A 19,338-nucleotide genomic window follows, 5' to 3' on the forward strand; every position below is an offset into this window, starting at 1 on the left:
TTTATGTGAAATTTTCGACAACTCTCCAGCAACACTTTTACCATTGAGTCCCTATTCACCAATACTTAACCCTATTGAAATAATTTGGTCCAAAATCAAAAGTATTGTGAAGTCAATGATGAATATACCAACCGTAAATCCTCCTAATGTAGGAGAGCAGAGGATTTTATATCTTCAAGAATTAATTAACGATTCCAAGTCCTGTATAACTACTGGAGATTGCAGTAGAGCTATACAACATCATTCCACCAAAGCGCTTTGGAATTGCAAGATATGCCTGTGGTCAATAAGACTGTGTACATGTCGAGCCCTTAGCGCCAAATTATCGTAAGCGACAAAACACAAATTTTACAGGAGAAGGTTTTTTCCATTATTTTGAAATTTATACATAGAATTAAAAATATTATAATTTCGTATTTATATTTAAATATTTATAACTTTTGACAATTAAAAATTCCTGGAATACTTTATTGAAAAATTTTTCGAATTGAAATAAAATATTTATTTATGAATAGTTTTTAATCAAATTTCACAGTTATGTAAAATTTTCTATTTAAAATGGACAAATAAAAACGAATTTTGAAATTTATTATCAGCAATCCAGCAATTCCCAAAAAAGTGTTGAAAAATCCCAAAAATGGAAATTTTTAGTTTTTTGCTATAATATCCATACCAGGGTCAGAGTTATCGGAATCCTTTACAAAATAATTAAAAGCATATTGGGCCATCTAAAATCGGTTATTATATTTTGATATCGAATATGCGATTTGAGAATTTTTGCCCTAAATTTTAATTTTACATGGACCTGGTCTCCTCGGTAACAAAAATTTTTAATTTTTTTTCATTTCAAATATTTTATGAAAACTGGCTTTCAGAAAGTATGAATTTCTTATACATCCTCTTAGAAATTTTTTGCGATAACTTAAAAAGAAAAAAAAGAAAACTGGAGAAAATCGGAAAATATTTGGATACGCTGTTATCAAAAAACTGGAGTAGGTTGGGTAAAAATGTTGAAAATATAATTTTCAAATGCGAATATCTCCTAAGCTATAAGAGACAATTGATAGGTACGACTAGATCTTTTGTAGCACTCGATGAAAAGATTTTATGTGTGTAATTTTTTTGAAATCGGAACACAAACGATGAAGAAATAGGATCATTTTAAAAATGTAATATACCCGAGGTGTCCTACTTTGAGGACCCTTGGTTTTTTTTAATGTTTATTTGGAAAGAAATTCATATAAATACATGTTTAACTTAAAATAAACAAAAAGTATAAATATAATTAATAATACTCTGCCCTTTGTTCGGGCTCTCTAGCATAATAATATTTCGAGACATTTAATATAATTTTCATTAATAATATTTTTTATATTAACATGTTAATAATAGGTCTGTTCATTTACTTTCCCAGTAAATACTTGCAACGAGAGAATAAAATCAAAATTTACAAAATTACTTTCTTAAATTCTCAAAAATAGTAAAAAGTAAATGAACGCTCCTCCAGTAAAAATTGTTTTATACACACAATTTTCTTATTTTATTCCTTTATTCCTTTAAAATGTATAAATACTCACATTTTCTTCAATTTTATTGAAAATTCTTTTTTTTTTAATTTTTTCACCACAAAAATAAAATTGTAAATAAATAAACAATAACACAAAACATATGAAATATAAGCTGCTAACTATTACGAGTTAAAAATAGAACTTGTAATAGTTTGCAACGAGAGAACACTCTCTAAAATTTATACGCTCTTGATCTGTTCTCTACTTGCAAGTTTTTTGAGTTAATGAACGCTTTTCCAGTAACAAAGCTAATATTTATAATACAATTGTAAGTAAAAATTAAAAAAAAAATAACTTACTTTCATATTGCAAGGAAATAAATTAAAGTCTAAGGGTAAAATGATTGAGGACCCTTGGTCGCGGCCCTGGTGGGCCCATGAGGTCCACGCTCAGAACATAATCTCGAGAACACTTCTTCTTTGCGCATGTGAAATTTCATTCAAACCAATCTAACCATTTAGAAGTTACAGATTTATTTCCCACTTTTTTTCTATACCACTATGTGTCGCTTACATTGTAAACATTGACTTACGACAAAATCTTACCCCCTATAATTTTGAAGTTATTAACAATTTTTATATTCTGAGAACGCTAAAACATCAGTCGGTCCATAAAATTTAAATTTTTGCAATAAAAAAAAATTTAGAAAATTTCGCTTACAATAACTTGGCTCTAAGGGCTCGATATGTTTTTGTTGTATATTATAATATTTATCTATTTATGTAGAGTAAAATAAAATTTTCTCAATTTCATTTGGAATTTTCTCAACTTCAAATGGAAATTCTCAATTTCAATTGGAATTTTCTGAATTTGAAATGGAATTTCTCAATTTCATTTGGATTTTTCCCAATTTCATATTGAAATTCTCAATTTCATTTGGAATTTTCTCAATTTGAAATGTAATTTCTCAATTTCATTTGGAATTTTCTCAATTTAAAATGGAAATTCTCAATTTCAATTGGAATTTTCGCAATTTAAAATGGAAATTCTCAATTTCATTTGCAATTTTCTCAATTTAAAATGGAAATTCTCAATTGCATTTGGAATTTTCTCAATATCATGTATAATGCTCTCAATTTCAATGAAAAATGGTGTAGAACAAGAAATGTAGGAACAAAATTAAAATATTTTGAGAAATATTAAAACAAAAGTTTATTCTTACTTAAAATATATTGTATATGAGTTTTTATCTTCATAGGATACAGGTATAACCAAAAAAATATCTATCTATCTATCTATCGATCTATCTATCTATCTTTTTTTTTTTTTTGGTCCCAGATGGGTATGTCGGATTCATACCGTCAACACCATACTCCGCGGGACTGCCATCAGGTAATACTTCGCGGCGCGGTCAGCTATTGTTGCTGCTTTCATTTTCCTATTGCGATTGTATTGCTGTAAGCTGCTTTCGAAGCTGTTCCTCTTTCCTTAGTGATTCCATTACGTATCTTATAAAATCTTTTACACGATCCCAGTTTTCCTCTGAAGCCAACATAGTGTCTATGATATTCTGCGGTGTTAAACTGCTACCAATCTGTCTTTCAAGCCTTCCTCTTTCCTCTCTAAATCGTTGGCATACGAATATGACATGTTCCGCGTTTTCACCAGTCTCGATGCAGACTGGACACTTTGGTGAGTCATCATGTTTAAAACGGTATAGATAACTCCTGAATCCACCATGTCCTGTTAAGAACTGTGTCAGGTGGTAGCTGATCTCTCCATGTCTGCCCCACCTTCTCTGCCAGTTTTGCATAGACACTCTCCTTTCTGTTTGTCGAATATATCTGTACTGCGTCTGTATTCTTTGATTTCTCGTAGTGTATTTTTGAAAATTCTCGTGCCGTTATGTCTATTGGGATTATGCCCGCCACTACACTTGATGCATCGAGAGATATAGTGCGATATCCGCAGCAGACTCGAAGACAATTTCTGCGGAAAATCGACATCATGTCTTTCCTGGAGGTACACCTGAGTGCTCTCTCCCATATAGGTGAGCCATATAGGAGGATTGAGTTTGCAACACGCGAAAGTAATATAATAACACCAGTTCGGTTTTATGCTCGGCCAGCAGCGTTGCCACAAAGAAAATATTTTTCCTACCAATATACACTCTAAAACCTACCAAATTCTGTCCTATCCTACCAAAAATTTAATTTTAAATAAATATAAGCATTTGATTACACAGGGCAAACAAATCATTTTGTTGCTATTACATGTGGGTTTGTCATAATGCAATAAATCTGAACAATTTCTGCCGATTTCGATTTTTCATGATTTTTAAAAAACAAAAAATTGGATATTTTTACATAAAAAATTTTAATAATCGATTTTTAAATATCTCGTTAAGTTGCTATTATATTAGGGTTTGTCATAAATTATGTTTTCGTTCTGCAGCAGCATTATTTATGTGGGAGCAGTGATTTAATATTGTTTTGAAACATACAATGCAAAAACAGCTTCCATATTTCACTTGCAATCAATCAAAAAGTTGAATCCACTCACGCCTAAATTTCCGCTTCGTTTTGCAACTTTATTCACTACAAAAAAGTAAAATTATAGATATTTTATTCATATTTATTTTCTATCATTGCCGTTTGATGATTGGTTTTCTCCATCAGCATCAATTGCCATGCCAGTCTTGGAGTTTTTGAAAGATATCTAAAAATAATACATATTTTAACTATTAAATAAAATTGTAAAAAAAATATAACTGTTTTGCGGCCTTTTGTTTAAGAAATACAAGTGTTTGTTTACATTTAATTTGCACTGACACTATGATTTTGATGTTTTTCATATAAATGCAAAGATGTTATACATTTAACGGCGTTAAGTTCAATAATCAGGGTTTCCAACTATTTTATTTCACACATGTTTTTTATTTGTTGTCTTTAAATTTAAAAACTATAAATTTTAAAAATATTTTTCCTACCAAAAAATTAAAAAAATTGAACAAACCAACCAAACTACCAATCGTTGTACTTGTAAATAAAATCTACCACTTTTGGTCCAATTGGACCAAAGCGGCAACGCTGTCGGCCAGTTTCAGGTTCATGGAGTCTAACCATAACCTTATGGTTCTAATAGCCTCATTTGCATAAAGCTGTACGTCATCTATGGTCCGGGCTTGAACGACTACAGCGACATCATCCGCGAAGCCTACAATTTTTACCTCCTCTGGTACTGTAAGTCTAAACACGCCATCGTACATAATGTTCCACAGGAGTGGGCCTAGGACGGATCCTTGGGGAACACCCACCGTAATATATTGTGATTCAGCGCCATTGTCCGTCTCGTACCACAGGGTTCTGTCAGAAAAGTAACATTTTACTATTTTGATAAGATATTCTGGTACGTTCAGTTGCTGCAGCGTTTTGATTATGTTGTTCCATCTAGCTGAGTTAAAAGCATTCTTGATGTCCAATGCAACTATCGCGCAGTAATTTCTTGCACTACCTTTAGCTTGGATTGCTTTTTTCGCCGTATCTACTACCAGAGTTATGGCATTGATCTGGCTTTACGGAAACCAAATTGCATCTGTGAGATACCCGCGGCTTCTTCTACAGCGCTTAGTAACCTAGTGTATACCACCCTTTCTAGGCACTTGCCTAATGTATCTAGTAGGCATATCGGTCGATACGATTCGGGTTCTCCCAAAGTTTTCCCTGGTTTGGGTATCAGAATGAGTTTTTGTTTTTTCCAGATAGTAGGGAATACTCCATCGTTTAGGCAGTTATTGACATTTTTAGTATCTCTTCTTCTGTGACTGGTGTAGGGTGAGATACGTTACTACTGTGAATCTCTCCTGTATGCGGTTCTCCTTCTGGAAAAAGCGTAGCAACTATTTTTTTAATCAGGATTGGACACGTTACTTGAGCTGATTTCTTTCCTCTTAGTCGCGACATCACAATACGATTATCCTTCCCCCATGGATTGGAGTCGGCTTCATTACATAATTGTTTAAAACAATTTGCTTTGCTCTTGTTGATGGCCTTTTGAAGTTTTTTCCTAGCCTGATGACATGCCTCTCTTTTCGTTTCAAAATTGGGTCTTGACCGTCCTCTTTTGTAGCGGCGCCTGGTTTTTAAACATTCTTTCCTTAGTGCTGATATTTCCTCGTTCCACCAGTAATTTTCTTTCCTTCTATTACTATGTCTTCTTCTAGGCATTGCAGCATCGCAAGCCGTTTTCATGACATTCACAATTCTTTCTGCCATCTCATTGGTACTTCCATCTTCGGTGCTTTGGTTTGAGAATGATTCTGCAAAGGTAGCTTCATCCAGTTTATCGTTTGCCCAACCTTGGAAGGTATCTTTTTCCCTTGGTATAGTTATGCGGCGTTCATTGTCTATGCTAAATAGTATTTCCTGGTGGTCGCTGTGAGTATTGTGCTCACTCACTTGCCACTGAACGTCCTTAGCTAGAGGAGTACTAATGAATGTAATGTCGACTATCGACCCATATCCAGCTCTCCTAAAGGTGTATGCACTCCCTGTATTTAGTAGGACGAGATCGAGTAAGGACAAAGCTTCCAGGAGTAATCGTCCTCTATTATTGGTACTTCGACAGCCCCAATCAACTGCAGCAGCATTGAAGTCACCTGCAATGATGATCGGATTGAGCTGGCTAGCATCTATCACTAGATTTTCGATTATTTTCTCGAAATCTGGCAACGTTATGTTTGGCGACATACAGCAACTATATACATATATCCCTCCAATTTTTATCCTAACGAAACCATCCGAAAGTTGTTTCATTCCCTCCTCAATCGCCTTATTACCGCAGGCCCAGACAGCTGCTTTTCCCGATGAATCCTTCTCCCATATGTTTTTCTCTAGGTTTCGGTATTGTTCGCTTAGTATGGCGACGTCTATTTTAAGTTCGCAGATAGTCTGTGTTAACCCATCCTGAGCTGCTGCACAATGATTAACATTAAGTTGGATTTAGGTATCCAACCACATCTATCTATCTATCTATCTATCTATCTATCTATCTATCTATCTATCTATCTATCTATCTATCTATCTATCTATCTATCTATCTATCTATCTATCTATCGAACTGTGATCACTCATATTTCTGGCCAAAAATCTATCTTTTTATATAAAAACTCAAAATATATAAATTCGCTAATAACTTGGCCAATAAGCGTTTAATCAAGAAATGGAGCTCGATCTGTGATCAATAATTTTTCCGACCAAATTCGATTACTTATATAAAAACATACGTTTAGCTGTATAAAAAACAACAACGCCAAAAGAAACAAAACACAAAAAAAAAACAAAATACGCAAAGCATGCACATCCAAACTTTTTTGTCAAAGCATGCAATACATTGTGTTTTTTGATGAAATTTTCAGAGGTTGTCTCGGATTTTTGCTCATATCTCCGTTATTTATGGACGGATTTTGCTGATTTTAAATAGCAAAATTCTCGAAAGTATGTCTGACAGAATTGTTGAAGATTTGGATCCCGGAGATATCTGGGGCCTTCAGAAAATTGATTTCAACAGACAGACAGACAGACGGACAGACAGACAGACAGACAGACAGACAGACAGACAGACAGACAGACAGACAGACAGACAGACAGACAGACAGACAGACAGACAGACAGACAGACAGACAGACAGACAGACAGACAGACAGACAGACAGACAGACAGACAGACAGACAGACAGACAGACAGACGGACATGGCTTAGACAGACAGACAGACAGACAGACAGACAGACAGACAGACAGACGGACATGGCTTAGACAGACAGACAGACAGAGACAGACAGACAGACAGACAGACAGACAGACAGACAGACAGACAGACAGACAGACAGACAGACAGACAGACAGACAGACAGACAGACAGACAGACAGACAGACAGACAGACAGACAGACAGACAGACAGACAGACAGACAGACAGACAGACAGACAGACAGACAGACAGACAGACAGACAGACAGACAGACAGACAGACAGACGGACATGGCTTAATCGACTCCGCTATCTATAAGGATCCAGAATATATATACTTTATAGGGTCGGAAATGAAAAATGTAGAAATTACAAACGGAATGACAAACTTATATATACCCTTCTCACGAAGCTGAAGGGTATAAAAATGGATGTTTGTATGTGGGTATGTATGTGTGTATGTATGTTCCGAATGAACTCAAAAACGGCTCCACCGATTTTGATGAAATTTTCACGGAATCTTCAGAACAGCCTGGCGGGTAACACTGTAAAGTCAGATTTTTGATTTACGGTCTGAGGGCGGAGGGGCGTGGCATTATCAAAATTTTACATTATACCGCTAATACCATCTATATATATAAAAAAATTTTGGACCGATTTTGATGAAATTTTCAGGGAATCTTCAGAATAACCCAGCGGGAAACACTGTAAAGTCAAATGTTTGATATTCAGTCTGTGGGCGGAGAGGTGTGTAAAAATCTTTTTTTACATTATACCGTCAATGCCATTATATATAAAAACAGATGTGTGTATGTATGTTCCATATGGACTGTCCAGCCGTTTTTGATAAAATTTTCACGGAATCTTCAGAAAAGCATAGCGGGTAACACTGTAAAGTCATATACATAAATACTTTTTTTATTTCCAACGTTCAAACAGTGACAATTTTCATTTTGTTGCTTAACATCATTCTAAAAATTAATGATTTGGTGTAAGCGAAAAAAGGAATACATTCCAACACATGTCCGGTACTATAGAAGTTCTTTTATATTATCAATCGATGATAAATAATTTTGTTTACTCTTGCAAATTAGGTGCATGATTAAAAAATGTCCTTATGAAATCTATTAAAAAAATAATATTTTGAATAACTCTCCGCATATCACTTTTAATAAAAAATAACGGTTTTATTTAAATAAAATTTTTTTTCGAAAGGGCATCTACGTCGAGACTCGCATAAACGGGAAGAGAACGAGAATCACGGCTTCAGCAAATCCGTCGCAGTGCATCTTCATCGAGGGCTGCAGAAACACTTCAACAGCATATAGTTGTTCGCTCCCGAATGGCTCGTTCAAGAGAAAGAATCGATTTAAAGTTGCCCGGATTTTATTACAATAATGATGACTACAGGATTCACAGGGATGTACTAATTGGCGCAATGAACAAACATTACCTACATTGCAGCATTTTGAAGTTCCCTAAGGAATCCCCGGGAATGTGCTGTTCGAACGGTAAAGTTATTCTGCCACCAGTTATTGAGCCGTCTGAGCTGCTACTAAGTTACATTTCCGTCGCCAATCCTATTTCCAAACACTTCCTTTAAAATATCCAAAAGTACAACACATGCTTTCAAATGACGTCGGCTTCATGCTCACCTTTAAAGTTCAAGGCCAAATGTACCACAGATTTGGATCATTGCTCACGCTTCCCAATGACGATACGAAAAATTCCAACTGATCCCTCCACAAATGAGATTTCATTTCCAGACTTCTGCCAAATGCAAATGAATATTCAAGACGTTGTAGAAAAGTATTCCCAAGCCTTACAACGAACTACAACAATTCGGATTATCTGTGGGAACATGCAATTTTGGCACCAACAAATTATGATGTTAACAAGATCAATTTCTAAGGGCCAGCAACGCGGACCGGGTTCAGCTAGTTTTTATTTAAAATATATCCGTATTTATTTGTGTATGAGTTTTTGTCTTCGTAGGATACCGTTAACCTATTCAGAGGTATAACCAAAAAAAAATATTTTTTTAACGGCTGTTTCGAATCTCCATTTTCAAATTTTTAAAAATTTTGTTAAACAAATTTCAGAATTTTTCGATCATCACATTGGGATTTTTTGAGATCATAATGGGGAATAAAAATATGAAAAAATTATGTCAATTTCTGTTACAGTTTTTCCGTAGCTGCGATTTAAATTTTGCGATTTTCAAGAAAAACAATTTTTTTGTCCATATTTTGGCGAATGAGGCCAATTTTTAAACCCTTACGCCGATTTAACGTGTCTCAGGCCACTTGAACAAGAAATTTATGAAAAAAATTTAACATATTTCGAGAAAAATTAAAATAAAAGCTAATTTTTATTTAAAATATATCCGTATTTACTTGTGTATGATTTTTTGTCTTCGTAGGATACCGTTAACCTATTCGCAGGTATGGCCAAATAAAATTAATTTATTTAACGGCTGTTTCGAATCTCCATTTTTAAATTTTTAAAAATTTTGTTAAACAAATTTCAGAATTTTTCGATCATCACATTGGGATTTATTGAGATCATAATAGGGAATAAAAAGATGAAAAATTTATATCAATACCTCTTACAGTTTTTCCGTACCTGCGATTTAAATTTTGCGATTTTCAAGAAAAACTAATTTTTTGTCCATATTTTGGCGAATGAGCCTAATTTCCTTACTGTTATATATTTTAAGTAAAATATATTCATAATATTATAGCCCTGGTAATTTTAAACATAGTCTGAACGTTTTACTAAAATCGGATAACGTTAACCTTTAAATCGTGAAGGTCAAAGGTCAAATTTGTAAATTTTTGGAATTTCTAATGAAAATATAGCAAAATGTTATATATTTTGGGCCTATTTTAATGAAACTTGAGGAAATTTAAAATAACAGCACAAAAATGGGAATTAACCCTTAGCCGCACTTGGGGTCCAAATGACCCTCAACTTTTAATATCTCGAAAAACACAGCCATTTTGACCCCAGTGCTCTTAAAGGTTAAAATCCATTTTTGCACTGTTGTTGTAAATGCTAGACCCCAACGTATAGTTTCCTCAAGTTTCATTAAAATCGGCCCAAAATATATAACATTTCGCTATATTTTCATTAGAAATTCCAAATATTGAAAAATTTGATCTTTGACCTTCACGATTTAAAGGTGGTTAACGTTTTCCGATTTTAGTAAAACTTTCAGACCATATTTAAAATTACCAGGACTATAATATTATGAATAGGTTTTACTTAAAATTTGTAACAGTAAGGAAATTAGGCTCATTCGCCAAAATATGGACAAAAAATTAGTTTTTCTTGAAAATCGCAAAATTTAAATCGCAGGTACGGAAAAACTGTAAGAGGTATTGATATACATTTTTCATCTTTTTATTCCCTATTATGATCTCAATAAATCCCAATGTGATGATAGAAAAATTCTGAAATTTGTTTAACAAAATTTTTAAAAATTTAAAAATGGAGATTCGAAACAGCCGTTAAATAAATTAATTTTATTTGGCCATACCTGCGAATAGGTTAACGGTATCCTACGAAGACAAAAAATCATACACAAGTAAATACGGATATATTTTAAATAAAAATTAGCTTTTATTTTAATTTTTCTCGAAATATGTTAAATTTTTTTCCTAAATTTCTTGTTCAAGTGGCCTGAGACACGTTAAATCGGCGTAAGGGTTTAGAAGTTACAGATTTATTTCCCTCTTTTTTTATTCTCATACCACTGTGCGCTGTTTGATGCGACCGTATATTCGAATTCGAATATTCAGTTAAAGAACATTGTAGAAAGTACACCACATATGGCGTATGTATTAGTAAGATCTAGAGTATTCGAACTTTGACAGTTAAAGAGCAATGGTAGTGTTATAAATAGTGGCAGAGGTTGCAGTCGTTAGTCAGTTTATCAGAGACGCTATTCGATTAAACATCAACTGAGTGCCTTAAAGTGTGCTGTATTTTTCAAGTGAATTCGTGTACATTATAAAGTGTCTGTATTTCTGAGAATTTATAAACGTGTAATAAAAAAACATTGAGTGACTATTTAATTCTGTTGTTGTACATTTTAAATAAATAAAGAGTTGTTATAATTTTCAAACTATTAAACGGCTTTTATTTGCAATCAAAAGTATCCGGTTTATTTAAAGGAAATAAACCAGCGTTTTGAAAAGGTTAAAACGTAACAGTATTTATTTTTCCCTTTCAATTCAAATACAAATTTCAAATTGAAATTAGATATTTTTTGAGCATCCAATAAACATGATTAGTTAGTATAACAACAGTATAACAACTGACATTTAATTTACATGTCTTTGAAACTTTGTTTGTATTTACATGTATAGACAAAACTTTTTTTTGAAATGAGTCTTTTGTCATAAATAAACGAAACTATTAAATTAATCAAAATATAAAACAATCCAAAAAGGAATATTCTTTATCATGCTTTTGATTTCTGAAACATATACAATCAGCGAGAGATATTTTTTCCAAGAAAAATTTTGTTAAATCTAAAGAAAAAATCTTTTATAAAAGATTATTTCAGAAGATCCCACTAAAACCCTAAAAACCTCACACTTCGCTCATTTGCTGCAACAGCGTCATAATTCAAATAAAGTCGTTTCGAGAAAAACGTCTTTGAATGTTTTATGACATTTTACTATTTCTTAAATAAATTTTCAACAAATCATGCGATTTCAGAAATAAAACCTGATTTAAATAGTAGATTTAATATCTTTCTAATCTGTATTTAACCCAAATTTTTAATTGTCAAATATATGAGAAAACATGAATTTTAATTTTGATGTTTACAACAAAAAACACTCTAGCACATATAATAATTTTAAATTAACCGATTATTAACCGAATAAATCTAAACCTCGATTAATTATTTGCTCGATTAACCGATTAAACCAGAAACCCGATTAATTGAATACCCTAGTCAATACCTTACCCCCCGTTGCCACATGTAAGTGCAAGTTCGAAAAACTCAATACACTCACAGTTTTATATCACAGTTCCATTTAGTGACTTTAGGACTACCATTTCTATATAGTGTCATATCCGAGCCCTTTTTCCATCTATTATTTCAGATGGATATTTTTTTTCCATTTTTTTCTTATTCTGAAATTATTTCAGATATTGTAGATATAAATTTGTTTATTAAAATTCAAGTATTATGACTGTTAAGTGATTAACAGTGCTCTGTTAACGGCTGAGCTAAAATATGTGGTTTATGTCTGTGCTAAATAAATTTAAATTTATCTTCACACACATAACCCCCCGTTGCCACATGCAAGTAATTACTTGTAAGTAATGAATACGTATTATCATTGAAAAACACCGAAAAACCACAACATTTTTTGTGTGTCTACACTATGCGTTGCAAGTTCATTTTAAAAATGTCGCCAACAACGAATGTTCTTGCAAAAATTGCTATGTTGAACGAATTAAAATCCAAAAATCCTCTCCAGATTAATTTTTTCAAAAAACTCAAATTTGTTGGAATCCTGATATTACGAAAAACACAGTCATTTTGACCCCAAGTGCTCTTAAGGGTTAATTTCCATTTTTGTGCTGTTATTGTAAATACTAGACTTCATTTTATATTTTTCTCAAGTTTCATCAAAATCGGCGCAAAAATATATAACATTTCGCTATCTTACCATTAGAAATTCCAAATATTGAAAAATTTCACCTTTGACCTTCACGATTTAAGGGTTAACGTTTTCCGATTTTTGGAAAACTTTCTGAACAGATTTTACTTAAAATATGGCCAAAAAATTAGTTTTTCTCGAAAATCGCAAAATTTATATCGCAGGTACGGAAAAACTATAGGAGGTATTGACATACTTTTTTCACATTTTTGTTCCTTATTATGTTATAAATAAATACCAATGTGATGATCAAAAAAGTCTAAAATTTGTTTAACAAAATTTCTAAAAATTTGAAATTGGAGTTTTGAAACTGCCGTTAAATAAAATATTTGTTTTGGTTATACCTGCGAATAGGTAACTGTACCCTATGAAGATAACAACTCATATACAAGTAAATATGGATATATTTTAAGTAAGAATAAACTTTTGTTTTAATATTTTTCAAAATATGTTAATTTTGTTCCTATATTTCTTGTTCTAGTGGCCTGAGACACGTTAATGGCCTGGCGATTTTTTAATAACTTTAACATTTTTTAACCAATTTTTGTCTTTTATATCTTATTATAACGACAATTACGTACACATTTCGATTCTTTTAAATTAAATTGTTAAAGTCATAATTTAATGGCAAAATTTTTACAAAAACTGAAAAAATTTTATTTTTTCCCCTTGTAAATGCACCGCAAAACTAAATCGAAAGTCGGCACGGGTTGCCCTTCTTAGAACCAGCTAAAAAAAATTTGGTGGTATTTTGGTCATTACGAAAGTTTTCAGCGGGTACCTTTTCATCATTTCAAAAAATTTAATTCTAAGGGACACTCTAGTAGACATGTTATATATCAATTGATAGGGGATTTTCTCTATTTTTCAAATATATATATTTACTAGCTGACCCGATAGACGTTGTCCTGTCCAAGTTAAAAAATTCTTGTGTTCGATTTGTGAATTTGTGAGAAGCGGCTTGAAAAGGGTAAAAATAGTTAAAAAGAAAAAAAAACAACAGAATACATATGTACATTAGGGATATAACTTTTGACATTTTTTGCAAATATGCAAATGGGCATAGCATAGTCGAATAGAACATTAAAAAATATGAAAAACCACGGTATTATTTTTTCGCGGTTATTAAAAAAGTTCACGCACCAAACGCAATAAAGTTTTTCATTCAATTTTTTCAATTATTTTGAAAAACAATATATTTTATTTTAATAATAACTGCGGACTTACTTCAAAAGATAATTTTTAAATAAGGGAATTATCCCTCACACTTGCAAAAAAAAAATATGGAATTATTTATATAATTTTTCAGAGAAAAAAAAATTGGTTTATTTTAGAAATTGGAAAAAAATGATTTTCATTACTAATACAATATTGGCCATCATGTGGTGGTATGCCAAAAATTTCGCCAAAATTAGTTATATACCTAATGTACATGTAAATCAATGTACATATTTTGAGTTTTTATATAAGTAATCGAATTTGGTCGGAAAAATTAGTGATCACAGATCGAGCTCCTTTTCTTGATTAGACGCTTATTGGCCAAGTTATTAGCGACTTTAGATATTTTCAGTTTTTATATAAAAAATCGATTTTTGGTCAGAAATGTGAGTGATCACAGATCGAGCTCTTTTTCTTGATTAAACGCTTATTGGCCAAGTTATTATCGATTTAAGCTATTGTGAGTTTTTATATAAGTAATCGAATTTTGGTCTGAAATATGATTGATCACAGACCGATGTATTTTGCAGATGTTTTAATAAGTGGGCGTATTAGTGGACGTGGACAACTTTTATTTATGTAAAAACTTTTGCGGACTATGTAGAATTTAGTTAAATCGGTCCAGGCGTCCTGCGATTTTAGATACAGTGACGGACATTACAATAGAATCACTACCAATATTTCATTTAAAACCAGGAGCAATCATAAGGATTGGTGTGGGCCAGAAAATATAAAAAAGTGGCAAAATGTGTTGTGGACGGACGAAACGACCATTAATTTAATTGGTTGTGATGATAAGACATGGGTTAGACGTCCAAAAAACGTTTAGACATGGTTGGGGAAATATTATTATATAGGGATGCTTTTCTTGGTATTGCGTTGGTCCAATTTATTGGATTAAAGAAAATATGGATTAGCACTTGTATGTAAATATTTTGGAGAATGTTATAAAGCCACATGCAGAATGGAATATGCCCTTACAATGGCCCTTCCAGCAAGATAATGACCCAAAGCACACATCAGGTCTTGCCAAAAAATGGTTTTTATATAACAAAATTCATGTTATGGAAAATAGTAAAAGACAAACTCGGACCTGAAAAATTGAAAAACAAGGAAGAACTTTGGCAGAAAATTCAGGAAATATGGTATGCAATTTCCCGATCTACATGCGAAAGTTTGTTAAATTCAATCCCCAAAAGATTTGATGCTGTTATTAGAAATAATTGATATGCAACAAAATATTAAGAAAACAACGAATTCTTATGATGATTTTTAATCATTTTAATTTCGCATATTTTATTTAGTCTTTTAGATTTGACATCGTTTTTAACATAAGAATGTGTTATTTTTTTATTTTATTATTTTTGAAATAAAATTTTGTAGTTTTACCGCTTTAATCGAATTCATATGTAGTGATTCTATTGTATTGTCCGTCACTGTATATCGAAGAAAAAAATCAATTTTTCTTTCTGTAAAAACTTAAATTGGATTACTATGATCATTTAAACAAAAAAATTAGCCAAATCGGTGTAGCCGTTTTCCGATTTTAGATAAATCGAAAAAAGTGGGCATGGTCAATTTTTCGTTCCATAAAAACCTGAGTTGTCTATGACCAACATTTAAAAAACAATTTGTCTAAATCGGTCCGGCCGTTCTCTACTGATGCAATTACCAACGAACGAAATTTGATTTTTATTTATATATAGATATAGATATAGGTATATTTTTGACAATTAAAAAAATCATGGAATACTTTTTTTGGAAAAATAAGACAAAAAATGCTTTTTATTGAGTTTTTGCGAAGATACAAAATTCCAAAAATGTGATTTTTTTTTGTGGCTATAATATCCATACCAGGGTCGGGGTTATCGGAACCCTATACAAAATAATTAAGAACACATTGAGACATGTAAAATGGGTTACAATATTTTGATATCGACTATGCGATTTGAGAATTTTTGACCTAAAGTTGAATTTTACAGTAGGCGTTTTTTGGATGGACCTTGTCCCCTCGATATCAAAAATTTAAAATTTTTTTTCATTTAAAATATTTGATGTTATACACAATTTTAGAAATTTTATAGATAACTTAAACGGACGAAAAATCGTTTTTTTTTTAATTTTTTAAATATAAATGCATATAACTTTGGTGTCAGTCATGATTTTAAAACAATTCGGAACACAAACGAAGAACAATTTAAAAAAACCCGCCTGGCGTATTTCAAATTGCATTCAATCGGACTAAGCGTTTAGAAGTTAGATTTTTTTCCTTCTTGTTTTTTCTATACCATCGCATCGCTGCGACGACTTCCTTTTCTCGTAACATATTTTAATGTAATTTATTTTGTATAATATTGTAATTTGAAAAATTTTCAGATTTCTTACCTAGCTCTGTTAGCATGTTGATTGATTTTTTGATATTCTCTTCGTTTTTGCTGTAACTTATCGTAGAGTAGATAATAAATAGCGTATATATTATCGAACCGATGTTCGTGAACGGATTGAGCAATTTTGTCTGCAGTTAAACCTGATAGTTGCAACATATGAGACATAACAACGGAATCCAAATTAGGTACTGATGTGGTGTTTGTTGTGGTTTGGGTAGAAATTATCGTTGGTAGTTCTTCGGAACAACTGCTCGTACTGCTGCTGTGAAGCATTATATTAGTGGTCGAACTATATGGTTGCGCTACTAGTTGACATTCTTTTTCAACTTCAGCAATCCATTCGCTTAACCATCGATGTTTAATAATTTGTTTTAAGGTATAACGTCTTTCTGGCTCAACAACCAACATATTGCGAATAAGATGTTCACAATCTTTGTAGAGGAGGGAAATTATAAGTTAATAATTAGGTCACTTAATATTTATTTATTTAATAATACATACCTTGTGACATAAAATAGGGAATTCGAAATTTTCCTGTTACGACTCGACTTTTAAGCTCTAATAAAGTTTTGCCGTCGAATGGCAACGCACCACACACCAATGCATACAAAACAACACCCAAACTCCATATATCAGCTTTAGGGCCATCATATTCTAAACCTTGAAAAACTTCAGGGGCTGCATAAGGAGGCGATCCACACCACGTTCTTAAAAAATATCCTTCTTCATATCTATTACTAAATCCAAAATCTGCCAATTTTATATTCATATCCTTATCCAACAGCACATTTTCGGCCTTTAAATCACGGTGTACCACGCCTTTTGAATGACAATAATCTACAGCAGATACCAACTGAGTAAAGACTCTTGCAGCTTCCGGTTCCTTCATTCGTCCGTTTTCTACCAAATGATCAAATATTTCTCCATTCGAGGCATATTCGGTAACTAAGTATATCATTGTTTCGGATTGCATCACTTCATACAATCGAGTTATATGCCTATGTCGAAGTTTTTTTAAAATTGAAATTTCACGGTATGTCTTGGCAAGATACTCCTCGTTTAGACACGTTTTGTCAATTATTTTAATAGCTACCTATACAGTAAACATAAAAATGACTTTATTAGTAAAAAATCTATAGTTCATAAACATGTTTTAATAAAACATTTACAAATATAATTAATTAATGAAATATATTGGTTAAAAAAATAAATTCACACTTAAAAAAATTTAAAAAAACATCACTTAAGTCGGGTTTAGCAACATTTCCTATCACGTCCAAAATTTCACCTTTATTAGACTTTTTGATTCTGAGTCAAATAACGACATTTTTTTTTTGGTTCTTTGGGCTTTAATGTTCAAAATATTATGAAACTTAATAGTCCCGCCCACCCAAAAGTAGGCGTGACCGGGAATAAATTTTTCGTTATTTTACTCAGAATCAATAACTCTAATAACGGTGAACTTTTGGGTGTTATTTGAATTTTTTAAAATATTGCTTTAAATTAAAGTAACAATAACTGCTTTAAATTAAAGTAACATAATAATTTTTCCTGTATGTAGACTTTCTTGGGCTACTGTATGTGTTTATATAGAAATTACCAACAAAAATTTACGAAAATATTTTTCACTGTGTATAAATCTCAAAATAAAAAGTCTACCGATCATAATACGATTCGTCAAACCATCATCAAATAAGCCTTTTGCGACTGACTAAATAATATAAGAATAATACGGCTGAGCATTTCACGAGTTGTAAGATAATCCCTACATGAGTCTCATACGATTCTTGGCATGCTTTATTAAAGACTCTTTAGATAATCTCTACATAAATCTCAAACGATTCTCTCTACGATTAATGTTAGCGTCTTTCGCTGTGTTGTAGAAGAATCAGCTGCTGTGATAAAAATGATTAAGAAATGCGCTCGTCGACGATCAAAATCGCACTTCATGAGATTCCCAGTGGACTCTTTGACGGTTGAAAATACTAGCTGGGATTAATGATGTCTATGAAATGTATCAATGTAATGAAATAATAGTAAAGTATGTATGTGGATAAATGTCATAGTTTACAATCAATCGATTTAACAGTAACCTAGAAAACGCATTCATACACCCAAAATAGTTTTACAGTAACTGATAGTAGTTTATTCAAAAAGTTTTCAGTTAAGTTAAATACTAATGAAATTTTAGTTATTTTACAACGAAATCTATATTTTAACTTTTTACGTACGTTGTTCAAAAAACAGCCCACAATAAAAAATTGTTTTTCGGTACAGTTAATATTTTCAGTCATTTGTATATGAATTATTCAGTTTTTTATAAGAATTTTACCAAAAAGTAAGTATTTTTGCAAATTGGACTAAATAAATGTTATTAAATAACGTTTATTTTGTAGCTGTGGTCTTGTTTTTTGCAACTTTCAAGGTGTTCATACTAAAAAGTGGTGGCCAAAATTCAATTTATGCGGTTTTTAAATTAACGATTTTTTTTGGAATTTTAAAAGATTTTAAAATTTTAGATGTTTTCTTTTAAATTCTAGTGATGAAAATGATATTTTACAATATGATGACAATATGATTATATCATCTAGTATTGAAAGTGATGTTGAACCACAGAATTTCCTTAAAAAATGTTTTAGCTTAATTTTTGGATCATTTTCTCTTTTTTCTGTGATTAATGAATTAATATTATATTTTTGTTTATTTTTTTTTAAAGGGCTTTTGTTTTTACTGTTTAAGTAAATGAAATAAATATAGTTTTGTTGATTTTTATATGCGATTTTGGTTTTTTAAT

At 31.8% G+C, this 19,338-nt stretch overlaps 1 protein-coding gene across 2 annotated transcripts in view; it reads right to left on the reverse strand.

Annotated features, from left to right (window-relative positions):
* The window catches only part of Sik3 (Salt-inducible kinase 3), a 113,868-nt gene that overhangs the window by 37,049 nt on the left and 57,481 nt on the right, over positions 1-19,338 (reverse strand). For both annotated transcript variants that reach the window (XM_065510591.1, XM_065510590.1), the window contains exons 3-4: positions 17,046-17,637; positions 16,543-16,975 (exon numbers count right to left, since the gene is read on the reverse strand). In XM_065510591.1, the coding sequence (XP_065366663.1) occupies positions 16,543-16,975; positions 17,046-17,637 (1,025 nt within the window). The remainder of the gene's footprint in view (positions 1-16,542; positions 16,976-17,045; positions 17,638-19,338) is intronic.

Source organism: Calliphora vicina, chromosome 5 (genome assembly GCF_958450345.1).
Source record: "Calliphora vicina chromosome 5, idCalVici1.1, whole genome shotgun sequence".
In the NCBI taxonomy this organism is placed as follows: Eukaryota; Metazoa; Arthropoda; class Insecta; order Diptera; family Calliphoridae; genus Calliphora; species Calliphora vicina.